General features: G+C 39.1%; 1 protein-coding gene across 1 annotated transcript in view; it reads left to right on the top strand.

Annotated features, from left to right (window-relative positions):
• Window positions 1-26,951, top strand: part of gabrb2b (gamma-aminobutyric acid type A receptor subunit beta2b) — a 204,580-nt gene extending 177,629 nt beyond the window's left edge. The window contains exons 4-10 of the mRNA XM_084028045.1: window positions 1,257-1,477; window positions 9,934-10,016; window positions 19,302-19,439; window positions 22,647-22,799; window positions 25,075-25,319; window positions 25,955-26,095; window positions 26,321-26,951. Coding sequence (XP_083884171.1) covers window positions 1,257-1,477; window positions 9,934-10,016; window positions 19,302-19,439; window positions 22,647-22,799; window positions 25,075-25,319; window positions 25,955-26,095; window positions 26,321-26,668 — 1,329 coding nt within the window. The 3' untranslated portion in view covers window positions 26,669-26,951. The remainder of the gene's footprint in view (window positions 1-1,256; window positions 1,478-9,933; window positions 10,017-19,301; window positions 19,440-22,646; window positions 22,800-25,074; window positions 25,320-25,954; window positions 26,096-26,320) is intronic.
• The last annotated feature ends 790 nt before the right edge of the window (window positions 26,952-27,741 follow it).

The following is a 27,741-nucleotide window of genomic DNA, read 5'->3' as shown; positions in this document are numbered from 1 at the left end:
TGGATGTGCCAGTCATGACAAAAAAGTTCCCAGAGACAGCAAGTTTATTTGACTTAGTTTTTTCATGGATGATTGGTAGCTTCGTACTTCAGCGAGCTACATGAGCATCTGACTGCCGGCTGGACTGTTTTATCGTGTCCTAGATTTAGCATCTGGGAATTTTGCTGCACATTATCAAACGTCCTGCATTTGTTTATACATGACTAACCTATATGTTTCATATTTTGTGTGTATGTCATCATAACAAGAGATAATGTATCCTTGTATAGTCCAAAAGATTGAATTTCATAATAATAATTTAGCCTTGTTCTCCATGTTTTGCTGGCACAGTGTTAGCCTACATTTCTTGCCACCAGCTGTTAATCAGCAGAACTGCATGACGGCATGAGCATGAATGTGTATTGAAAAGCCCGCATGCACATATCTTTGAAGTATAATACAGAAAAACAATCAAAACATTGCTCTATAGCACAACTAGTGGACAAAAACTCCCAAACCTCAAAGCAGTGCAAATAAAATCAATCCACACGCTCGCCTCAGTAACACCACCGCACAGACAAGCTTCCTCTCCGTTCCATCCATCCATATGATGAAGAAAAATATGCATATTATGCCGAACACACTTTGATGTCTGACACCACTGCAGACATATACGGTTCTTCAAAGGCTATGGGCTACGTGCATGACTTGATGTGATGCAGGAACAGAGGAAAATGGGTGAATATGTTATGCATAGGGAGCTCATTTCACAAGCAATACTTAATCCTAGAAAGACACTTACTGTCAAAGCAAATAGAGCATATAGGAGATATTTTGTAAAACAGTTTTTTTGAGGTTGCTTGGAGGTTATTTTCATTTGTCTGGAACATGTGCTCTCTCTCTTCCTGTCTCTCTCTTTCTCTGTTTCTGTCTCTCTCTCTCTCTCTCACACAAACATCGTCCGTCTGAGCCTCATGCTTCTATGAAAAGAAGGATTTCCCATTGCTTTGTACCGAGAGTTTTTTGGCCTGTACTCCTACTGTTCCATTTGCTTTTAAGTGAACTTCATTCAATATTGAAACCTAGTCTGGTCTAATCTGAGAGTGTGTATCACAGAGCAGCTGTGTAAAATGGTCTCTTCTTGGAATAACATTGTCTTCTCTCTCTCTTCTCCCCATTTCTCCTCTGCTTTACCCCGTCCTTCCCCCCATGGATTTTACACCTCTTTCACTCCCCCCTCTCTCTGCCCTCCTTTCTCGCTCTATGTGCTCTTCCAGGACTACACATTGACGATGTACTTTCAGCAGGCATGGCGAGACAAACGGCTGTCCTACTCTGAGATCCCCCTCAACCTGACCTTAGATAACCGGGTGGCTGACCAGCTCTGGGTCCCCGACACCTACTTCCTCAATGACAAGAAATCGTTTGTCCATGGTGTCACGGTGAAAAATAGAATGATCCGACTGCACCCGGACGGTACTGTACTGTACGGTCTAAGGTGAGATTTAATCTCTCGAAATAACATTTGGTACGACACAGCAAGAGGTGTGAGATGTTTTACAAGTGCAAATAAACCCAAAAAAGACATAATATCTCCCACATGCTGGATGAGTACGGCACCAGATAATGATAGACTACGGTGCACAAATTGTAGTAATTTCACTTCATGTTGACAAACACTTCACAGATAGTCGTTTGACAGTGAACTTTCTATTTTAAAAAATCAAACAACCCAGAAAAAAAGAACAAATCTTACTTAATCTAACATTAATGGAGCACTGAGTCAATGATTGCAGCATCAGACTCTGTCAGGAATTAAGTAATTAGAGCCAGATGAAAATTAGAATAATGTAGAGGCTAACTTATGTCCTTATAGACTACTAAAACAGTCTGTAACACTCAATTAAGCTCTTTGACAAAGTGTCTGTATAATTTCTCCTTGGAGAACAGAACCACAACTTGAGAGAGGGAATCTAAGGCTATGTTTTTTATATTTCGAGTTCCAGATTATTATGATTATTCTATACCACTTGGCCTTCAATATCTCTCTGTTACCCTGTGATTGCATTCACCGACACGCTCCTCCAAATACAAATAACATTTTTGTTATTGCCTCACAGATATCTTGTCTTTTATTCAATTATAAAAAAAAACTGTTAACATCAACTCTGACATTATCTTCGACTGCAAAATGTGATCAATAATTGCAATTTTAAATGGACTTTGAGTAAAATCCTGTGAGGTGATTGAAACACCCATTCATCTTAGTCATGTTTCCTACCGAAGAACAATTAAACAGCATACGGCTGTCATTTTTTACAATATTCTCGAACTCAGTGTGATGGATGAGTTGGATTCAAACAATGAAATCAAGTAATTTAACACTTTCAGACCACAAAGACTTCAGTATTACTTTTACAAAACCTCAGGTTGATGTTTTCTTTTTAAATATTGTTGAGGGCCACTTTAGAAACTGTTCTGAATATTACCCCACGTTGAGACTTTTACATGTTTGATATGTTAATGACATGTCCCATCTGTTTTTCAGTTGCCAGAAACAAAACCCCCTTATGTACAATATAAATTGATTGACCCATCCCACTGAGTTTCAACCACTCAAAGTTAACATGATTACAGTGCACTTCTCACACCTCACTGATGTCTCATCAGTTCATTTTGAAAATAGGCCTCTGATGCCCAAACTATAAAAAGTTATTGAAAACCATAACATCTTTATGGCTATCATGGTAGCACATTGGCAGTGCTGCGGGAGAATGAAATTAAATAAATATAGAGAGAGACAATGAAACATGGAAGGAGAGAGAGAGCGCTGTTGAGGGGAGCAAATTAGAAAGACGTCTTGTCAGTATTGCTCTCTTCGGTCATCATCATCAATGTTGTCCATCTTCATTACTCAGCCACTGCCCTATAATAGTATTCCGCATGTTGTAATTTGCTCGGATTTTTCATATAAGATTACATGATGTTACTTTAATTACCTTTATGTCAAGCAAAGAAACATCTCGGCCAATGCCTAAGTGTTTCTGATTCTGAACACTTAAATGGCAACAAAAGGGATTTTGTGAGTGTTATTTACAGCAAGAATAGGGGGAGGGGAGATGTAGGAAGAGCAATGATAGTCTTTAGGGATGGAGAAAAGCAGGAGATGAAGAAAGTGATAAGTATAAAGGATAGAAAACAAGTGCAACACAAAATCCTACTGGCGGCTACTTGCCCTCTGAAGATTACATTTTCTTCATATAAATCCTGATCGCTATCTTATAGCAAAAATAAGTCACATTTTACTTTTATCACTATACCCTTGACTAAAATCAATCACTTGCGAAATGTTCTGCCAAACAAAGGCAGAGTTCTGAAGTGTTTTATTGCAGGGGGCAAGGGACTTTCCCTTGAGCGGGGTGTCCAATTATGCCAGAGAATTCACAAGTGCAAAGTGAATTAGAATCCGATTTTTTTAAATTATTTTTTACGCTGCGATACATTTTATTGCCTTCAGATTAAATTAGAAATCCCCTGATAACAAACAAAAACTGCAGTCAAACTTAAAATTGGTTTACTGATACAACCATGCTTCCTTAATCATCCGTGGGTTTAAAGTAATTCACTTGATTTTATGAAAAAAGCAAAGCATTACGCAGCCATATTCCTTCAGACAATAAACACAGCATCAAGCAACTGTTCGGAAATAAATTAAATATACAATCTGTGACCAAAATATTGTTAGTTCCTTAGGAAATAGATGACATTTAATAGTATCACAGCTTCTGCTGTTCATTTCATAAGAATAGTGAACGATCATTGCCTTGCAGTTTTGCCCTTTTATGTCAAAAACAATGTGCTCATTGAAATCTAATAAAGCACCAGCAGATTGGGAGGGTCAGATTATGCTGAAATAGAACTCAAATAGTAGAATAATTCCAGTGAGCATTTGAGTCAAAACGGATAACCTACAGTATCATTGAATTCAATATGCAAATGAAAAAAATATAATCACTTGGAATATGGGTTTACACATTTTGCGTGCATTGCAGAAGTTATTACACAGTAAATCAGCACAAATATTACTTCGGATGAGGTGGGATTAAATTTGAAACTGGAAGAAGAAATCCATCACCCTTTACACTCAATGCCATGTAAGTAGGATGACTCACTTTTTACAAATCCTAAATTGGGTCATGGGATCTTGCACATGTCTGTGTGTACACAGAACCACACAGCACATGGAGATACAGCATATTACCCTCCACTGAAATCCGAATACAAATTATGTAGTTATTAAATTTCTTATGCCAATAAATTAGAATAGACTACATTACATTTTAATGGTCCATGAAATTAAAATTTGGTTATTGCAGAAGACAGTGGTTAAACCATGCACCAAAGAAAGTATGCACAATACCAGGAGTAATGCAAAGTATAATTATACTCTTACATATACAAATGTGAATAAAAATATTTACAATTAATATTAGATGTATGGAGTATTATAACTCAGGGGAAAAGCTGTATTGTGTTCTCAACATATACACCTATTTGTTGAGAATTACACGAGAAGATCAATGCCACACTCACGTCAGTGCATCAGCATGAAGCTAGAACCAGATTGAATTTCACATCTCCAAGGCTCACACACACACACACACACACACACACACACACACATTGTGTCTTGTTTGTTTAGTCTGTACATAAAGAAATACAACCATAAAAACAACCATTAAATCCAAGCTGTGGTTTTATAAGGAGTTGTGTGCTGTAACTATTTCTAGGCGAATAACAGTCACGCATCTTGACTCCCAAGAGTCACACTTGTCACTATGCTGTTGCCAGGTAACCAGCAGAGACACTGCACAGAAGTGGTGGGCGGATGGACAAACTGTTATTCATCAAGAAATAGTTACAGCCTCTAACTCTCCCCGAAACAAGTGCTGTCTGGGTGCTCTGAAAAATAAATGTCCAATGTGATGACGAGCATTAACTTACATTTAACTTATAATAAGGCAATGTGAAACTTGATCTTGTCACTTTCTGTAGACGTTTAACAAAATGTAACAGATTTAATGATAGATTTGTAGACAACAATGTTACTTTATGAAGCAACCTCAGACTAGACCTAGTGAATATTGTTCAGAACTTAAAGTCAAGCTGAAATGGAATTTCAAGAGTATTTTGCTTTCCATTCTGTTACTTTCTCAAGGTCTCTGCAGATCCATATTGAAAAATTATTGATTGATGGATTAATATCATTATATTGTTGGTTGAAATTGATTGGTACTAGCTAATATGAGCAAGCATGTGTCATATTTTGTTTTCTTGAAAGGATAAAACATTGAATTTAAAATTGTTTTATTTTTGGGGTCATGTATTGTTAAGTCATTAGTTCCAAATATGATGGAGGATGTGATCCAAAAAGTTTAGAATGACATTTTTCATGTCAGCTCAACTTTAAAGAAACCAAGTTCCTGAATGTTTTTAAGATTTATTTTGACTGGACAAACAGAGACGTTTTGAAAGGGAAAAACGAATCACAGTGGAAAGGAAATGGGATAGTAGAGAAAACAAGAGGCAGACACACACACACACGTTTTCCTCCCTTTAGGGGTCCTCATTCTTTTGCTGAATTGTGGGGTCCTTAGTCAAGCAAACTGTGTATTACCTGACTGCATGGCAGGGATTCATTGTGGTGGTGGACCACTCGTTTTTTGTGGGCGGATATTTATTTGCACATATCTGTTGGCATGCAAACTAGTGTTCACTCTTTTCCCAAACAACACCCCCACGTTGATCTTCAAAACTAAAGCTGAAGTAACAAATAGGAGATATTGACTGCAGGAAGAATGATAACAGTGCAAAAGCTAACAAGCAATGAACTGACTAAACATTTACAGTAAATGCCAAAAAGAATATGCCTTCCATCATTTAATAGGAGTGACTTTTTTTCAAATGTCAATGTGAAAGCATCCAACTCATTTGTGAATCCGGGCATTCTACTCCCTATGTGTTGTAAACTGTAGGTGTGAGGCAGCTGGCTATGTGGGATGAGTGCTCTCTGAATGCTATCATTATCTTAAATATCAAATAATGCAACTCTGGTGCATGACACATTGTGTGAATGAAACATGTAAAATATGCCAGCATTGGAGGAGAGGTATTTAGATTGTTTATGAAAATGAATAGTTTAAACAAATATTGCATTGAAAGTACACGTTATAGGGAACAATGGGGAATGTGAGCTGGGATTAAAGTGTCATGATATAGGTTAGTTATTATATGTAAGATCAGAATCTAAACAACTAGATTAGATTGCTTTCAAATAACTGTAAAATGTAGAAATAATGGTATGAAGTATCATACAATACTACTAAATTAAAGTGAAAATATGTAAAAAAAAAAAAAAAACTGGTATTCAAACAGATATCTATGGGGTAGCATTATTCGATTTTTCTGGGAAAAGAACATAACAACCTTTGCAATGAGCACTATCTACCTATACCTTGTTACATGTCTGCCCCGAGTATGTGATAAACAGTCAACAAATTTACTTGGGCTGAATCCCAATGACTGCTGGAACCCTTTAAGACTACTTGGCCCCGATTTGACCTCACAAGTTTGATCCATTCAGAGACAGAATCTTCGAGCACAATCTGTTATATATTGAGGGTCACTGCAGGTGATGCAACATATGGGGCTCAGTTGTTGTGGTTGGCAGTGTCCTCGGGCAGAAACCAAGCAACCAAGGACTATGAACAAGTGAGAAAATGTGGCTGTGCATCATTTAATGGATGGGAGAAGTGGGAAAGTGTGTGAGGGTAAATTGAGAGCGAGACAGCTGCAAACACACACACACACACACACACACACACATGCATCCACAGAGTGAAAAAAACATAACAGACATGCACAGCAGCACAAAAAAAGCCCACACACAAACATGCATAACCTTTACCTCTCCAACACAGTCTTTTTAAAGACGCTGCCAGAGGCTCTTGCTCTCAGTTCTACACCGCTGAATCCATCTTGACACAGAGATCAGAAAGTTGCCAGAAAGTAACCAGCAATTTACTCCTTGGTTAAACACTTGGAAGCCACGGAGACCCATCACTGGCATCAAATCCTTCAGAGAGAAATAAATGCTGACAAAGACAGGGGACAAGAATGAAAGAAAAAGGAGGATCCATCTAAACCTCTTAGGCTCAAACAACCTCCTCGTCTCACTCTAGGAGGTGGAAACCCCTGAGGTGTGTTATATGAAACAGCATGTTAATGCTAGAACTCTTCCCTTTGAACTTCTTTATTGCTATTAAAAGGCGCTGTGATGATAGTCCCCTCACTGTCTTACCTGACATCCTCTAATTTTCTCTCATCTCCTCTCTTTTCATCATTTTCCTCCCATGGTCTCTTTTACCTGTCTGCCCTCCCACCGTGTGGATATTTACAGACCCCCAAGTCATCATACCAAAACAACAGAATAGGCTGTTTGTCAGTAAACATATCAAAATATATATAAATTAAAAAAAGGATCATAAAACAAACCAGCGTGACCTGTTGGTAGGAAAGGGACATGAAGTTGCTGACACTTGATATAAGCACAAGCCCTTTGAACAAACAGCCAGCGGACATTCATTATTTGAGGTTGCTTGCTCTGAAAACACGAACATGTTTAATGTAAAGTCTCTTAATTCCCAGCACAATTTATTTATTTAAATGTTTTCCATTTTAGAAGACTTTATGGTGACGCACTGTAATCTGTGTAATGTCCCCAACATTTTATTATGACCAACTGCAGCTTTTCCACTATTCTAAAAGAACACCAGCAAAAGCAATGATGTGGAACAGTTTGTCCAAACCTGAAAAAATTATAGATCTCAAGGTGAAAAAAATGCAAATGCAGTTTATACTGAGTTCGGCTTACTGAATTCTAGCACAGGAGGACACAGACAACCAACCATGAGGGTGACAAATCCTTTTTTGTGAATCCCAGAACTCCTTTAAACAACATCAACAAAAATACCTGTACAATATATACCTTTGATTTGTGCTTTATATTGGTTTGAACACATGGACTGTTTTGGGTATGTGGGGTAGGTGTGGTCCCACCTGGTTGCCATATGTTGCCTGTGGTGAGCCGGGTTGCTTGGAGACACTGATGAACAGATGATGATGTACAGACAGATTGGGATGCCTCTATAGAACACTGTCCATAACAGCTTCGTGAAAGTATTGCTGCATCATCATTTCAGAAGTTTGCTGGCAAATATTGTCCAGTATGTAATTGTGTGAATCTTGGTTGTATTGGGATTTGAGAAAACAATGAGATTAGGAGATGCAGAAAGATTGGCATTGCAGTGGTTGTTGGTCTGAATGATGACGTGACAAAGAGAGATCCAAGAGAGCAACAGAGAGAGAGAGAGAGGCAGCGAGACACACAAGGGTGATTATCTCTGCTGTGTAACATAGAGGATTGGACTCAAGATGAGCCTCTCCTCTGGCACAAATTTATCTATGTTGTCAGGTGTTCCTAGACGATTACCCACCATGCTGTGCTGCTCTGTGGCAACTCCCTCAGTGGGAGTCAAGTTCTCACACAAAACCAGAGCCAGGGAAGGATGGCAGTGCATTACTCAAAGCCTCGTCCTTATGTTCCCCTCACAAAGTCTGATGGACAACGTTTCCTTATCTATTGACTCGCGGTTGGCTTGCTGGTGTTATCTCGTATTATCCATCCCTGTCTATTTGTTTTGACAGAGATTGGAACGCTAAATGCTATTATGCTGAAAATTTAAAACACGATGTATGATAGTGGTAGTAAAGCAGAAGGGTATTCCTCGGCCACTTCTATTTGTAATAACATTGTAAATAAACACTAAATCGAGAAAAAAAACCACTAAATAAATCACCACTGAGCTTCTTCCATGCTAAAGAACTATTCAACACTGGCAGGACAGAAATAAGAGTTTACCGTAGCTGTTTTGATGACTTGTTTTTAATGTTAAAATGGGATTCTGCCAGCACCTAAACACCCTCTCAAGTCACATTTCAGGGGTTAGACGTTAAAACATGAAAAGTCCTTTGATTCTATGTGGAGACAAACATAAAAACGGCTTCCTCAATCTCTTTTATCCTTGTTTAGTTGTGCAACGTTTCACACTCGGCAAAAATGTTCACAGGCAAAGCACTGTCAGTCAAATCAACAGAGAGAGGGATGGACAACTGTCAAACCTACACCCATAAAAAAACTTGTACATCACATACTATAATAAGGCTTTTAGTGTATTTTTGTATATTTGGTGTGACAGCTTTGTTTAGGAATAATACATATAAAAAATGGAAGCAATCTTATGTTTTGTTCTTCCTATAGTCTTATGAGTAGTAGTAGTGTTAACCACAAACAATAGTCTTGAGTTGTAAAGTATTTGGACTGTCATCAGCTTGTAAAACACGTGTTTCCCGAAAAATTGTACTCTTCAGAGAATATACACTACCACTGTTGACTTTGGCCTTTTGCTGCCACCACCGTCCCACAGAGTTTGATCCCCGCTGTGACTCACATCTCAGGTGGGGCCTGACAGAGGACCCACAGGATTATCCAAACAACGCTAAAACTGGGACATAAGGATTAGCTTTGGCCCTGTAATCCCCAGTGGAGTTCCCACCAAGGCTGCCACCACCCCCCAAACCCCCGAAGGCTCCTGCTTTTACATGTAGACGTTTTGAAAATTCTTTAGTTTCTCACGGCCGTTAACACAAGCTCATCTGAATTCTGTAAGATGTCATTATAAGTGCTTAGGTGATTGAAATTAACAAAAGTATAAACTTTAATTTGTGTTCACTGTAAAGACGACAACTGAACCCTTGCTTCTCCTACAAATATATATCAAATTGTACTGCAATGACATGAACTGAACATATTATGTCGTGTTTGTATGTTTTCAGGATCACGACCACCGCTGCTTGTATGATGGACCTGAGAAGGTATCCACTGGATGAGCAGAACTGCACACTCGAGATAGAGAGTTGTGAGTAATTCCTCCCCTCATTCATTCATTATTTCTTCTGTCATGCATTAATTTGTTCCTTGTCAACACTATAAATCTTTGGACTGCCGCAAGTGTTTGTACCATTATTCCCTGGCATAACCTCAGCTTCTTCTTTTTTTTCAGTCAGCTGTCAGGAGCTAAGTGTGAGTGGGCCCACACTGGGCCCTAACAATTTGTGCTCTACTGTAGTACAAGGATTTAAGCAGAATTTTAATATTTTCAACATAATCCTTCCCATCCAATTTACTGTATTTCCCCTTCGTAAAAGTAGAGGCATTATATCCTTCCTAAATATACCCTCTGCAGAGTTTGCTCCTCTAGGAAACATATATTACACCTATTCAGATAAATCCTTTTTTTGTCTGTTCCAAATAGAAATGTCTTTTTCAACTCCACTGTTGTGGCACACTTTCCAAAAAGTTGTGGGAATTCAGGTAACATTTAAGTCTGTTATGCTGAAATTATAAAGTAGCTAATGCTGTCCAAAGCTGAAAGTATAATAATTGAAGAGATCATAAAAAGTGATGTGGCACATCTACTGCATACATAACCACATTAGGTTTAGGGTTAGGTAACCACAGCATGCTGGGTGTAAGGCTGTGTGACTGCATCCCAGGACTTTTCAGTTTTTCCACATTACATTACAAGAGCTTTATGGTTTATATTTCTGAAATGAATGTCATCGTCTGGAATTGCGTAGAAGGCAGGGACGTTCATCAACCATCGCAGGGGAAATCACATTTGTGCGCAAAGATAAACTTACTCATGCTTAGTCATAATTCAACTTGATAACTGCAAATGTAGTTTTCATCTGGAGAGGATAAAGGGTGTGAAAGCGTACTGTGGATTGTGATGGATGTGAAAGACAGATTAGTTCAGAACCAGTTTATAGACAACCAAATGACCATTTAGGAATTGTAAATTGAGATTGTAAATTGAAAAATATGGTCTAGATGGCAACAATAATCTCTAAAATCTCTGACATCATTGAATCTGAGTGCTGAAATCGTTCACTATAAACTTTCCTCTTCTGTTACTTCTTTCGTGAATTGCATTTCCTATCTTGAGATCTATAATGTTCCTGTGTGAGTGGGCTGGAAAGCCTACAGCTGGTGCTGGTGTACAAAAGGAAATAAGGCATAAGGAGCAAAGGAGGTGATTCAGGAGTTATTTTTCCTTTTTAACTGAGATTGCACAGTAGAGTAGTGAATGTTTGCAGAGTTGTGACGCTACCAGTAATGTGCTTGTAGTAACAGTACCTGCGTTGAGAATGTCCACATGTCATTTTTTGGTTATGGAGATATAACTCTTCACTAAATGTTAGAATAAAACCTGGTACGTTCTGGATGCAAAGCTAAGGATGCATGCAGCTCTATTACAAAATGTGCTGTACCCAGATACAGGCCATTTGTCCAGCAGCAGCCTGCTGAGTTGAGAGGGTGGTCACAGGGAAGCATGAAGGCTCTAGTGTACAGTTGCTAATGGACTAGAATATGTTTTATTTGGTGCTTGCACATAAACCAATTGGACCAACTGTATTACATATTTCCCCAAATTCTCTATTCCCCATAGGAACAATTGAGGACATCTGGGCCTTGAGATAGGTACAGTTAGGTGGAAATGAAGAGGGACGAAAACGTCAATAGAAAGGGAATTGAAATCAAGTTGTGTGACATTAGTGTGAAAGAGATGTGAAATAGGATGAGAACCATTATTGTGTAAGCTGTAAGGCCAAATGGTTGAAGGGAACCAATCAAACCTGTTTTTCAGCAGGTTTGACAGGGTGACCTCAGGGCAGCTACATAGGCCTCCTCTCATTTCCGATAACAGTTGACATCACAGCTCCTTATCAAATCGAAATGGTCCGTGAAATATACAACATCACTGAACTCCTGCTTGTGACCTCACCCGCGTATCTTTAATCCCCCCAGTGAACCTGAAATTAGGGACCACTGAGGCCTCTGAGCAAACATTTCTAGTTGATTTCTCCAAATATTTAACCTTTTCTGTTTGAAGTGGGATGTCAGACATGATGGACAGTGTCAGGAATACTTGGATAATTGATTAACTGCCAGACACAGACTAGGGATCTTCCAAAATGCAAAAAGGATATTTGGCAGAGCACAAATAATACATCTATGACACACGTTTTTCCAATTTTGTATAATATTTAACATATAAAAGTAATTTCCATTGTCTATATGTGAAAGAACAATTGTTTTTTTCTCATAATCGGTAGGGAAAAAACTAAAACACCATTGCTGCACTATGGAGGAATAAGGAAAGTATTGCAGGAGTAGTGCATTTCTGCTGCTTGCGAGAGGATGACCGTCATGCCAACATGAATGCTCACTTGTCATCTGTAGTTTCATATTTTCTCAAAATGCCTTCATCAAACTTAATTGGGGCCTTGGTGTGCCTCTGGTAAGATAAAGAGCTTGCAACTGCAAATGTTACCTCATGCTGTGCAATGTCCATTCAAACTACTTGTTTGAACATGGTTCAGGGAATGACAGTAGGCAAGTGAGGGGGAGACGGAGAGGGACATTGGCTGTTTACAAATGAGTATGCTCACCAGCTATTCATCGGCAGCCCCAGCATACAGCCTTCTCTTTTAATGTGGTGACAGGCTTAAAGTTTTAAACAGCTTATCTTTTTTCACACATTTGCCAGTGTCATAACTTCAATCTGTTTTTTTCCTGTGTTGGCTTGTTTCCAGTCGATACTATCGCCACCATTGGACCACCTGTGATTTAAGATTTGACAGGTGGAAAAATAACGTCCAAGAAATTTTATGGATCAGGCTTTCATCCCTTCAAGCTGAGCTTGTCTAATTATTCTGGCAAAAGTTCAATTGCTGACCCTGGTTTAATTACCAATTTTGAATCACTCAATAACGAGCTTTTTCAGTTTGGTGGTTGCTGTATCAGCATGGTTATTTTATGCAAAGAGGGATGGAGCCACCATATTGTTTCCTATTGTAAAAGTAAATTCATTCATTTCATGCTCTCCGAAAATCTCAATGGAGAATGAATATTTTTGAAACTCATCTTGGTCGCCCACTTATATTTACTTGTTGAATAAAGAATAGAAGCAATATTACAAACATTTCTGAATACACGGGATATTCCAGAGGCTCTGAGGGGGAAATAGCATCAAATGTATCTGTTTACATGCAGAGTTTCCTTTGTCAAACGCACAATTCAAAAATATGCAGAAATCCAGTCCTTGCAATTCCACCTTGTAGCATTTTATTCTCGTTCATGATTTTCTGTCACATCACGGCGTGATGCTTGAACTGGGGTCGCGTTTGTCATTTGCAGCACGTTTGACATGAATTTGAGGTTCACACAGAAGGGAAGGGAAAAAACAGCAACAACAAAAAACAACTTATGGTTATAGTGGCTGGGCTGGTGATGTAAATTATTCATTTTGGAAAGCCCAGGGACTTTGCCCGCCCTGCCTGTGACTAATGGTTTAGTGGCATCACAAATTGCTTACCCACAATTTTGTTTGCGAGTTTTGCAAATATAAAAGGATGAGAAAGAGGAACAAGTAAAAATATAAACATTGCACAACAGTGAGAGAGAGGGAATCTGACACTGAATGGAAAAAGTAAGCCAAATGAAAGATTTTACTCAGTTAATGTATGTTGCCTAGCAATATCGACTTTCACATCCGGACAGAGAGTTTAATGAGTTGCTGTAATCAGATTTCTGAGCAACATCCTGTGTTATGAGCACAGCAAAGTTCTCCTTAGTCTCCTCCAGGTTCGACCACTCTGCAACTGGTCCAGACAGTATGTTAACTCTTTGCCCATGCATCCAGAGCTATAAAAACATAGGCCACAACTTGAACATCACACTACTTTAACCTCACGTTCAGCAGTATTGGATAGGGTTGGGTTGTAGCCACTTCAACCAAGGCCCGTCACCCTGCATTTGTTTTGTTACTACTTGCTCAGCATCTGTATAATGCATGTGTAATCCAGGCCTTGCAGGCCACACAAGGTTTTACCTCAATGCAAGGAAATACCTTTCTGTGCATTATTTAAAAGGGTTAAACCTCCTGATGTTTCTGGGTCACGGTTACGGCAATGCAGTTTACACTGTACAGTTTGTGCGTTGCTTGCAGTTGCCCTACCTTTCACAGCAAGATGATTCTAGTTTAAGATGTAACATTGACTTTACAAGTACAGTAGCCGTGCACCTTTTCAATAAATCATAACGATAGTAGGGTCACTGAGTCGTTAAACATTGAATACTCTATTGTTGCATTATGCCCCGTTTAGCTGCTTTAGCATATGTGTGACTGCAGATGGCTCGTCGGGAGATAACACAATTGGGAATTTAAGTGCTCTGAAAAAGCACTGAGAGGGAACACAGATTAAGACAAACTTGCAGTCACTGATACAATCACATCCGCACACATGCAAGCCCCAACAACAATACATCCCCCTGTTTATTTCTGTGCAGGGGGGGGCACATTACAACTGTTATTTCACACAGTTGCTGTGCACTCACAATGAAACTATCATTTCATTACAGCATCTCTACCAAGTAATAGTTAAATTTTCTGCACCAGCGGTCCACATCGTATGGACGGAGCCACTTCCTCAGTTTATCTCTCTCTCGCTATACACGCCCATCAGAGCCCATTTTTAGAAACCGCACACATCCTCTGGGGTGTGAATGGTTTCTCTACACTTGGGCCTGCATGGCTTATTTATTTATCTTATCTTTAGATGTTCTGTCCCCGTCCAGGCACACAGTCAGCTGCAGCATTTCTGTGTACCGCAAAAGTTTCGAAGACATTTTTAATTGGACACCAGGAATAACATTAAAGTCACTTTGAACTGTGTGGAATCAAAAATTCATCTGAGACATATTTATGAGTGGAGTAGCCTTCTCAGCTCACAGGGGAGCGCGGGAGGCAGGCAGTTGTTCCGGGGTTTGATTTGACATCCCTGTGTGGGAGGATGTCTTTGTGTGTCCATGCGAGCATTTGTAGGCTTGTGTGATAATGAATTTGCCTGTATTTGTAGATATGCACCACAAAGTGTATTAACATGCATTCGCTCCTGTAAACTATGGAAATTATCCCAAAGCATCCATTGTAAACTTTACAGGTCTAGTTAGGTACAACGGTGTAGTTTGATTTTCAATAGACACTACATGTCTCATCATTTACACAAACTCTTCCAAAGTCCTTGGGTGATGCTGCATCCAAACTTCTCAAAATTCATGGTGATTCAATTAGACATCTGTTGTTACATCTTTTTATTTTACAGTCGTAAAAAAGCCATTCTCAAAGATGGGGAGAAAATCAGTTAAAAGGAATTTTAGTAATTGTTGTTAGTGGTACAAACGTGCTATTACTGCATGCTATTTTCTATGTTTTATTACTGGGAAAATAATGTTTCATTGTTGGTGAAGTAAAAAAAAAACAAACAAAAAACTTTGTTTTCCCTGATATATATTTCTCACAGCAATATCAAAGCCAGTGGTGTTTTTTTCCCGTTTTTTTTCTTTTATCTCCCTCCAAAATTCGCCTTTGCCCATTAAAACAAATCAACTGAGACATTATTTCATAAGCTTGATAAAAAAAGCCTGGAGTCAGATTTGGTCAGGGAGATAAGCCAGAGTCCCAGTTAAATAGCTTTAGTATTGTATTGCTATCTCCTCTGATGCTATCATGAACATTTCATTTATTTTTGGACTGCCAACGCTCCCAGACTTTGAATATATGAGAGAGGCCTTTGTGCGAATGTAAGATACATATTGTCACACATATGTGGTACTGAAGGGATGAGTTTTCCTCTCATGGCACCGAGGAATCAAGGAGCTAATACCCTCTTTTCTCATTTCATTGTCTCATAGTTAATCGTTTTACAGTCGACTCTCTCTTGTCTGTCATGTATTGCAGATTGTGTCTTTTTTTTTTTTTAGTCTTAGCCATTTCAGTTTTCAATGCAATTTCATGCAATAGGAATCAGGACGATCTTTTTGTGCCAAAGACAGAGACACAATAACTTTAGTATGAAAGCAAGATGACGCAAAATTCCAAATTCTGCCTCAGTGACGTAGAAACAATGAATTGAAGTGGATTGGCTGAACATATATATAACATATGTGGGCGAGATGAAGTCATTGACTCTGATTTGTGTACAGTTCTCTCCAGATGCCCCCAGAGAGGCTGCTATGTGCATTACACCCCATGATAGAAACAATGTTGGTTGGAATCTATAGTATTTTGACAAATTTGCTCTTTGCGTAAATTGCTTCTCCTGAGGTGCCACGGGGTCATTAATATCAAAATGTTTTACCCCGTTGGGACAAAACACATTACATTCAGCCTGCTAGATCTTGAGGTCATTGGAAGAGTTGACATTTTGGCGCAAAACAGAAATGGTTCATCCTCTGGGGAGAATTATTGTCGTAAAAGTAATGGCAATCGTTCTTACATATGGATGTTTCCTGTGTTTGGTCCTGGTGGTGACACAAGAGGAAAGATAAGGGGGGGGCAGCAATAAAATAATTAGCTTTCATGGTCTGGGGAGGTTCCTCTGGAGCTGAACACATTGACTCAAATTTGAAATTTAAATCTCACGTAGGGAGGAGGGTGTTCAGTCGCAGTTTCATCACTTAAGAAATGTATCCAAAATTAAGTTATTTCTGTCTGCCCCTGACCTGACCTGCCTTTATTCCATCCCATCTCGACTAATATAATTTCCTTGTACGCTGCACTTAGTCGAGAAGCACTTCATTGTCTGCAAGTTGTTTCAAAATTCCATTGCCAGGCTTTTTTACTGGAACTGAGAAAAGAGAACACATTAATCTTATTTTCCCATCCCTCCTTTGGCTACTTATTTCCTTTGAAATACATTTTGAGAATCCTTGATTACCTCTTATGTTTCGTGATGATGATGATGATGATGATGATGATGATGATGATGTCCTATGAGTACCCACCCAGCTCCTGTAAATGTTTTGGAAATGTATTATGTTTGAGAGAAACAAGGGAGTATATCTGAATGGAGTGGGCGCCCGACTCAAGAGGACCAAGAGATGTCAGAGTGTGAATGTGTTGAGAGCAGCCACTGGAGTCTGTGTTAATAATTCAGAGCAACTAAATAGGTCACACAAGTATTAATTAAGCAGAGCAGGGTATGACAAAGGGAGGAGGGGGGGTCTAGGGTGCAAGGTATGTGAAAGACAGACACGTAATACTAGTTATAACAGAGACATTTTGAAGAGGAGGGAAGGAGAGGGATGTAATCAGGTGGAAAAATCGGTAGGAAAGTGAGGAGGTGTGGCAAAACGGACCATTTCTGTGTGAGAGTTTCCTGAAAATTGTTCACTCAAATGATATGCATGTATATATATATATATATATATATATATATATATATATATATATATATATATACATATATACATATTCGTGCAATTCAAACATTTTAATTCACTTTCTACCTGCTACATCTGCCCATCATCACCCGCTGACAGTAATGGTCACACACACAAGTGGAGAAAAACTTCCATGCACTCAATCAAATGAGTCTCTATAACAATAATCGCTCAGGCTAATTCTAATAACGTGCATACAAATCCCCATTGCAGCAAACATGCAGTTGTTGCAACCATCACAACTGATTAATATGTTGCATGCAGAGTTACTGAAAAATATTGCAGATCTCATGCTGTTACCTAAACGCAAAACTACACATGCACGATGGGAGAGACCGAAGCAGCTCTATCATGGTTTATGAAGAAATACCACATTATTCAGTTGTTTGTCTTCAAGTAGCAAAGTGTGTTGCGAGTCTCGGCCTCTTGCCTCTCCGCTGAGCGAGTTCACACTTCGGTACACTCATCGTGATGAGCTGTCAGAGGCAATCTCGCGCTGCTAGCTTGCTATGTACAAATATAGCATTCTAATTCAAAATTAGCTCTGTGTCACTTCTCAAACCTTTTGTCGCCCTAAAGAATGCCAATATGGAAAAAGCAATAAGGCCATCAGCACAGAACTGCTGTGGAGCTGCTCAGAGGCCCAATAGACTGTGAATGTGACGGTGTGAGTCCTTGTGAAACACGTTTCCAGAAATCAGATAAAAACAAGCTTGTCTTCTGTACATGAGGGGTTTTTTTCCTCCAGTGTTCTGCCAGGGTTTATTATCATGATGACTTCTGCTGTGGCGAAGGAAGGCCTCAAAGAACTTAATTATTGAAAGAGGCATTCAAAGGCACGCACGCAGGTTCACGTGGTAAAAAATACATACCCTTTTTATGAATTATTTTGCTGCTGTTTTAATTGCATTTTACATAGATTTAGCTCGTCTTTGATGGTGAGCCAGTCGCCCGGCTGTCTCCCGTCCCTCCTCTCCTCCACGTCTCCCTCTCCTCTCCGAGACCAACACTCTCATGCCCCGAAGTCAGCAGACATGTCAGCTGCACCAGAGCAGACAGTAGGCAGTGGATTATGCAAGAGCCAAGTTTCATGGTCTAATGAAAATGTTCTACTTTTCTTCTTGGCTTTTTTTTAAGAGCACTTGTCTTCAGCTATAACTACAGAGTAGTAGTTACTCAATCATTTATTGCTCCTGCCCGCTAGCCGCCTTGCTGTCCATGTCTCCACTGATTGGGCCAAAATGAGAGCAAAAGAGCGAGTAGCTTTGGTTCAGATTAATATTAATGGACTTGCTTCTTGTCTCTTTACATATTTTACTGGGTTTTAGAGATGAAAATGGATTCCAGGCCTGGTTATTTAATCATTCTTGGCCTTGGTATTTAATAATTGAGTTGCTCATGACAAAACATAATAAAGTTGACTCATATATATATAAAGTATATATACATTTATTATGTTTTGTCCCATGAGCAATTCAATTATGATGATTTCCGTCAGCCATCATGTCATATGTTTAACATAATTTCATAATTTATACTTTAAACAATTCAGTTATTGTTTACAGTACCAACACATCAGCATGTGCCTTGCTAGTGGGTACCTCAGAAGTTGGTTTCATGGTGCACTTAACGAAGGCATAGAACTGTTTTGGAGCCAACCAAAGACCAGTTACTGTGTTTGGTGTCAGCTGAACGCAGATGTTGACAAACGCAAACCTAATCACGCAACGTGATTAATTAACTGGAATATACAGGATTCAGACGGGACAATGGGACATGATTATGTAAATATATACTGTACTGTACTGACCATTTGTAATCCTCAATAATGCCTGTGCTCTGTCCGCTTCCCCAGATGGCTACACTACAGATGACATTGAGTTCCACTGGCGAGGCGGAGACAACGCTGTGACAGGGGTGGACAAGATCGAACTGCCCCAGTTCTCTATCGTGGACCATAAGCTCATCTCCAAGAATGTCGTCTTCTCCACAGGTAATGCTAATGCACAGGTTAAAAAGCAGTAATCATAGTTCAATGTACAGGGTTAAACACAAAAACATTTAGCCAGCACTAAAATAAAGATTATCTCCTCTGTTTGTCCATTTTAGATAAATACCACAAATCAACTGTACTTTTTCTCCATTAAAATATCCTTTTTAATATTGTTATCTCTCAGGTTTATTTTATTATCATCATGCTGCTGCACAGAGGGCAATATGCCAATTCATAAATATTAACACTTTTAACAATTTGCACTTGATTGATAAGAACAATAGCACCCACTAATTTCCCGGAAATGCAAAAATCTTATGTAAATGTACACTCACACAAACCATCAAATGAAGTGCCGGCCTGGGAGACAGAAGACACCATGATTTATTTAACAGCAATAAACAAAAAGAATGCTGTCAGATACAATGAAATATTAATCTTTTCCGCATTTTCATATTCATGAATTTGTCATGCAAGCAAGCAATCGTAAGCGGGACAGCGGTTCTGCTGAATACAGTTCCTGGATACTAAGAGCAGAACACTAATGCAATAAGAAAATAGAGACTCCACCAAGAAGAGGGGCTCGTTATGTCTGCAGGGTCACACGTTCTGCGTAACCCTAATAATATAACATAATACTTTCTGATGAATTCTTAATGCTTGTGTGTGTATGTGTTTGTTAACTGGCCGAGTGTGTCCCTGCAGAGATATGGTTAACGGGGATTCCCTTTTCATGTGCTGCCAATTGCGATATAGAGTGGATGACCTACGGGGCAGCCGTAGATGCAAACATCAGCACAAGTGCCTTGGCATTTACTCGATACAAGTGTCATGTTTCCCCTCCAAGGATAAGCAATGTCATTGCCGCCCTCATGAATAATGAACACTTAGCGTTGCACCTCCGTCCTGTCATTTCTAACCGAGCTGTTTCCCTCGCTCCATGAAGAAATAATTTCAGGGATTCTCTCGGTGATTCATGCTAAGATTAGCTGAATGAAATAGCAGATCTAAGTGGTAAGGTTCCACGAGGAGCTGAGGCTGGTGGGTTTGTCGGTGCTTTCATTAGAAAGACTTAATATTCCTCCATCGCCCCTCCGCTGTTTCTGCATGACTCCCCAATACACTGTATAATGCAGCGTTTCCCCCATTCAGTTGTAAGGCAACTGGAACCAAAATTCCAAGAGGAGCCAAATATGTGTACTGATACAATTTGCCCTACCCAAAACCAATGCCCTTATTTTAAAAAGAGCAAGATCAGCATGAAAAGAGGACCCTCAACCATCAAACATCTTGCATTATTTTTTATAAACACAGGCAATCTAGAGCAAGATGCTTCAGTTCAGTGGACACACCTATGGCTTTTTACTGAGTTGCTTCTTTTTGGAGTTTTTTCCCCCCATCTTTATTCAAGAGTCTGGTCTTGCAATTTAAGAGAATGACTCACCGATTTCACATTCCGATTTTGTGATGGTCTGAGCAGAAACCTTCACACTCAAATAGCCTCCGTTTGCACTTGGATTTGCTCTGCTAGCTGCTCAAACTGAATGCTTGCACTCAGATTTGCTTGCACAGATTTCCTGCGCTCCACTTTCAGCCCTTCTCCTCACACTCAGGCTCCTTCTGTGTGCTTGTGAAGCGTCCTCTGGTCTCTGAGTTTCTGTGCCATAATCATGTCAAAATTCCCCAACCTACGGAATGACAGATGTAGCTCATACACAAACGTCCTTGACGGATGGTCTCTTTAACCAGGTTCATCCATTTTCGCCCTCCAAGGTTTACTTCCCTTGCTTCCTTTATGACTTTGGAACTTTAATATAATCATGTATTACGAAGACAGGGTAGATCACCATATAGGTTTTAACCCTGTAAGACCCAGATATAGAAAAACCTAAAAAAAAAAGTTATTTTACCTTTCAGATGTTGTTGTAGGAGGCCTTTGATGCAGAAATTAAAGAGTTTAAAAAATATATATATTTATGTATGATTTTAGAGAATAATAATAATAAATAATAATATTGCAAAAAGTGGGCTTAGATGGGAGCAGAATTCCTGTATTTGTGCTCACGTTGTCTGAACAACAATTCAGAACAACTAAGGGTTCATTTGCAAGGTTGATTACTTACTACACTAAAATATATTTTACTTACTTGAATCTGATGAATCCAGTCCAATGAAACAGAGAGATGTTGTTGAGAGGTTGTGTGAGTTCATGGCCATAAAACGGGACTTATAAACAAATGTATGATCCAATAGCATTGTGAGACTGAACAATAGAACCCAATGACTATGTATATGTGGTAAAAAACAAAATAAAATATACCAGATTGTTTTTTAGGATGGCTAAAGGTAACGTTGTAATTTTACAACAAGGGGCGTTACAGGGTTAAGCTAAGCATTTAAAAGCTAATGGCTAGCTCTCTGTTTCCAGCTGTGGTCGAGCAATCTGACATGGTTGAGTAATGGCATCTTTTTGACATTGATATACTAAAAGAAAAAGTGTAATTTTATTTCAAAACTGAAGGGCTAAACCCAGTTCTACCTTTCAGGGAAGCTATAAGAAGGAAACAAAGTTATTTCATTGGTCAACACTACACCTGGAATTCTATTGTTTGGGGAATTCTGTCAAAGTTCAAGCATAAAAAATATGAGACGTTTGACAAGCACACAGAAGAAGCCTGAGTTTGAAGAGAAGGGCTGAAATTGGATCGTAGGAAATCAACAATATATCTGAGTGCAAGAATACAGTTTGAGCAGTAGCAGAGCAAATCTAAGCACAATCAGGGCTGTTTGTGTTTGTGGACGGAGTTTTGAGGGAAGCATTTCAAAATCTGGACCTGAAATCAATAAGTCATGCTCACAAATTAAAAGACATGTACACGATTTATGAACCTATGATTACTGAGGAGTACAAAAATAGCTGACTACAACACAAGTAAATAGCATTCACACTCCTTCTCCTAACAATGGCCATCTTTGGTTGCTATTAATAATCAAAAATAATGTTCCTAAACCTTAAACAAATAATGTTTAGTGTGTACATTGTACCTTTTAGAGAAGAAGCCATCTATGTTCTCTGACAAATGTTCTGTTGAACTAAAGCTGAGGTTTTAGGACAATCAGACACAGTCTGGTAGTTTTGGCAAATACGGTGGAAATTCATCACCTAAGATGACGTCTGCTCGTTTGTTTTTTGTTTCTTCCCTGTAGGCGCTTACCCTCGTCTGTCCCTGAGTTTTAAACTGAAGAGAAACATTGGGTACTTCATCCTGCAGACATACATGCCTTCTATACTCATCACCATCCTCTCCTGGGTCTCCTTCTGGATCAACTACGATGCCTCTGCAGCCAGAGTGGCTCTAGGTGAGGCCTGCATTACCAATATAGACAGGTTGGCAGGGTATTGAGGTATCTCCCCCCCACACACTCCCAAAACACACAAGTTTAACTCATGCCATTAGCTAGAAGGGGAAATAGAAACAAGGTACCTTGGGAATGACAAGTTGAGGGAAAAAAAAGATTTATTATAGTATTTCACATTAAATCAGGCAAGAACATCTGTAGCATCGGAACTTTCTGGGTAATAGCTACAGCTTTTCCTGTAATATTCATGATCACATTAACTTTGTCGAGCTGTGGAAGTTTATTGCAAATATAACTATTTCTATATACATTTTTTACCATAAATAAATCAAGTGTAACAATTAAATAAAATAAATACATTAATTATTTATTAATTAGTCATTAAATAATAACACTGCACTGATCCACAACAACAAATATGTATTACAAGTGTATTTTATCACTTTACTTGACAAGGAAAATACATAATTATAAAAATCTGGAAAATGTTCCTGGCTTAACCAGAAAAGCACATTTTAATCAGCACAACAAATGTTGCTGCATCCCACTGTTGTATTATGATGGATGACACGTTTGATTTGTTTCCACTCGGATTCCAGAGCCTCTGGGCTTTTTCTGGAAGTCACTATTTCTCCCCCTGTCATGCTTTATTATGTAAACCCCATGTAGCCTGTGAGGTATATTGAGCTTGTAGCTTAACCCATGTTTACTGGAAGCACCCTGTCTTCTTTTTACCATCCACCCAGCTTCATCCATCCTTCAACACATCCCTCGCTTTAGTCGACAAGGCAATTTCACTGATTGACGACTGAGCTGCATTTAGTGATCCGGAGGGGGGGAAGGCATGCATGGGATTTAATGAAAAAAAGGTAATTCTCCATAATGGAGGAGGGTCAGCAGAGTTGGGAAATGTTTGGTCACCCCCCGATCTACACTAGATTCAGGAACCACTTTACTCTGACCTGGTTTCAGGCATTAAAGTGGACCTGTAATGGCTGAATCACATGGCCACTGTGCTGCCAGAATCATGTGTTGTTATTGTTAAGCTCTTGGAGCAACAGCTTGGGGAAATTGCCTGAATCCTATTTTGAGCAGTGGTCACCTGACAGCTTTGTGACAGCTGTAAAAATAATTTAGTAATTGTTTGCTGAGACTCGATAGAAATTGCCTTAAATAATGGTGCTTTGTGTGCTTTCACAGTTGAACGTACAGGTACACGTGGGTGGATTTGTGAGTGCTATAGGAGCTGAGAATACAATTATTTAATCATGGAAAGAAAATCACGTTTAAGCTTTAGAATCAGTCCTCTCATGCCATGTATAATTCCTGCATATAGATAATACCACACACACACACACACACACACACACACACACACTATTATAAGCACACTGCATCCAAGAGCCAGTGCGAAAGCGACAAGACTATGCAATGAAATCACTACCTGCGAGAGTTAGCATGTCACTCATAATAAGCAGAAGCTCAACGCATTGATATGCACAGTCAATCTGACAGCAACTATCCCCACAGCTTGCTGGGCGAGGATTTTTTAAAAACTGTCTACAACTTTTCTCAGTTGGAGTTCTCTGCTAATGAACAAGACCAAGGTTGACATTTGAATTTCAAATTGCCGCAGCGCTTCAGGTGCACGTCTTTTAGCTCGTCTCCCGATGGTGGGTTTGAAGTCATGGGGTGAAAGCCTCCTTGGGTTCATTGATACTACTGGCAGACCTAATCAAGCACAGGCGTTGTTACAAGTAGATCACGTAGATATCTTGCAGTCAGAAGCCTTAAAACATGTAACATGGTCACACATTTAGTAATTCAGGTGATTAATACTAACAAGGACAGAAATGCTTGCAGCCGATATCACAGAACTACGTGAAATGACCATGACCTGTTGACGTGGTGGTGGCACAGAATGTCTTAAACGATGCCGATGGAAATTACATTATGATGGTGGGCACAGAATTCCCAGGTTCAACATGAAATATCTTAATCAAAGTCTGCGTAGGGAGGCGGTTGGGTGAATGGCAAATACAGGACTTTCACCCAGGACACCAGAATTTGTGTCCCGTGTGAAACAACCAGTCACTGTTATTTTGAATTACGGATGCTTTGTTGTTTTATGGTGGTGGCATGTAATAATGTGCTACCACAACGTAATGAGCAGAACAATGCAAGAAGTAAAATTGTATGTGTATCATATAAAATATTTCAACAGTAAAACCAAAAAAAAAAAAAAAAAAGAATGAATATGGTCTTTCTCTTCCAGGTATTACCACGGTGCTCACAATGACCACCATTAACACCCACCTGAGAGAGACCCTCCCCAAAATCCCCTATGTCAAGGCCATAGACATGTATCTCATGGGCTGCTTCGTCTTTGTCTTCCTGGCCCTGCTGGAGTATGCGCTAGTAAACTACATATTCTTTGGACGGGGCCCTCAGCGTCAGAAAAGGGCAGCTGAGAAACTAACTACGGCCAACAATGAAAAGATGAGGATGGATCCAAACAAAGTAAGAATATCTTAGCTTGCCTCTGTTTGTCCACCAGTATTTTTTCTCAAATTCAGGATACTTTTTCGAAAAATGCCCCCATTTATACTGAAAAAATGAGTTTCCGCATTTTCACTTTTTCAAGTGAAAGCAGATTTCTTTGCACTAGATTCACAAAATCACATATTTTCTTTACTTTGCAGGGACATTTTAATTTAATTATTCATAAAGCTGTCTAAGGAGCTCAGAATATTTACGAGCAAAGAAAAGAAATGTCACCACTTCAAATGGAGGGTTGACCTAATGTTTCTTTCCTTCACTGTGCCAAGGAACACCAGCCTAATAAGCTTGTACTAGCCCCGTTTGAAATCCAAATGAGACTTGTTGCCAGCTGAAACAGGAGGGAAAGAAGGTCTCAGAGCCACTTGGCTCTTTGTCTTGATAGACGGAGTTGCATTCGCTTCCCTAGTTTTGTGTTCCCAAATGACATGAACCAAATACTTAGAAGCAGAGATGCAAAATGGCCACCATAACAGGGACATGCTAGTTGAATACAAAACACTGTCCATACTGTGTGGAAAAATGAGTGCAATAAATGTACTGCAGTTCTTGTCCAGGATTCACTGCAAAACCATTGTGCTTCTGTTTGCGTGCAGTGGCTTGTGGGGAATGTGGTCGGCAGAGATGATACCCTGTATGCAAGAATGAAGCAAAGGGATCTCGATGGACACGACTCGATGTGGGAACCGATCTTTGTGGATGACGCAGCAATTGGACTCGGTGATCAAAAGAATAAGGTAGATAGTGTACATTTTTTTTAGGTTTTTCTATATTTGGGTCTTACAGGGTTAAAACTGCTGCTATACGTTAACATAGGTATAAGTCCAATTCTCAGTCTTCAAAAACCCCATAAATAATGTTTCTCTATGGGTTAATTTTAGGAAAATGTTTCAGAGGGAAAAACATGTTGTTGCATGATATTAATACACAAGACAAACTTGACTCCTTTTTGTCTTGGGCAGATGGACCCCCATGAAAACATCCTTCTGGGTACCCTGGACATCAAGAACGACATGGGCGTTTCAGAGCTGGCTCTGGGTCTCAATGACCCCCGAAATACCATGCTGACGTATGACAGCTCGACTCTGCAGTATCGCAAAGCTGGGTTGGCCAGGCACAACTTTGGCCGAAACACACTGGAGTGCCACATGACTCAAAAGAAGAGCCGGCTACGGAGGCGCGCTTCGCAGCTAAAGATCAACATCCCAGACTTGACTGATGTAAACTCTATTGACAAATGGTCGAGGGTGATCTTCCCAACCGTCTTCTCCTTCTTCAACATCGTTTACTGGCTTTACTACGTCAATTAAAATAAACAAAGGACAACAGTGGGGGCAAGAACAAACAGCAAAATATGTTGCTCATCTGTTTTTTTTGTTTTTTGTTTTTTGTATCTGGTTTTGTTTCATTTTTTTGTGATCTTGTAAAACTGGACTGAATTACTATATCCAAGACGGTATCCATCCATCTTTGGATACCACATTTGCTGGCTAACACATAAAAACCTTATAGAAGAGAGATTACAAACATATAAGGTGCCTATTCCTGACATTGTTTAAATTGTACATACTTTGTGAATTGTGTATCTTGACATTTTTTTAAATGTGAGTTTGCATATATTTTTTATGTTTTTATTATGTTAGATCTACATCATACATGATTCATTGCCAAAATATCATTTCAGTTAGAAACCAATTGACATAAAATTAGCTTTTTCCTTTCACTGACACTACTTAGCACTAAAAGTGCTGTAGCAAGTTTCAGGTCAGCAGGGTTTTCTAAGATACGGACACAATATGTATTGTTACTCAAATTAATTTCCTACTAATATTGGGCCTGAAGTTCACAATTTACAATATAATGTTGTGTGGGAGAAATTTCAGATCCATCTTTTTCTACTTCAATATACTGGGAGCACTATACAGTTTATTTCTAAGCAACTTCTCAGTTCAGAACCGTTTTAATATAGCATCATTAAGTACTATCAACTTAGAGCATTCCAAAAAAAATAATAATCATGTTGCACTCAAGACGTCTGTTGAAGTTCCAAAATGGTATGATGAATAATAATAACATAAAGCTATAACAACCAATTTGGATTGTCATTATTGTGTACTAGGTCTAAATGTTGAGAGTATCAGACAAAGATATTTAAGAAATAAAACATGAAATAGTAGTTTTAAGTCAAATGCATTGTTATAACTATTAATATTGGATTCTACTCAAATCACATATACACAGGATGGATGTATGTGTCTGTATCTGAAGAAAGTAATTCAGACTTTATTTGTTTATGTAAGAAAATATCACATGTATAGCATTTATTATAGGTATAATGTCAGCTACACAACTCCACTTTCAGCCCTGTATGTACTCACATTCT

The sequence above is a fragment of the Eutrigla gurnardus genome (genome assembly GCF_963514095.1).
Source record: "Eutrigla gurnardus genome assembly, chromosome: 15".
Lineage (NCBI taxonomy): Eukaryota > Metazoa > Chordata > Actinopteri > Perciformes > Triglidae > Eutrigla > Eutrigla gurnardus.
The sequence above is the reverse complement of the archived record's forward strand: the minus strand, read 5'-3'. Positions and strand labels throughout refer to the sequence as shown.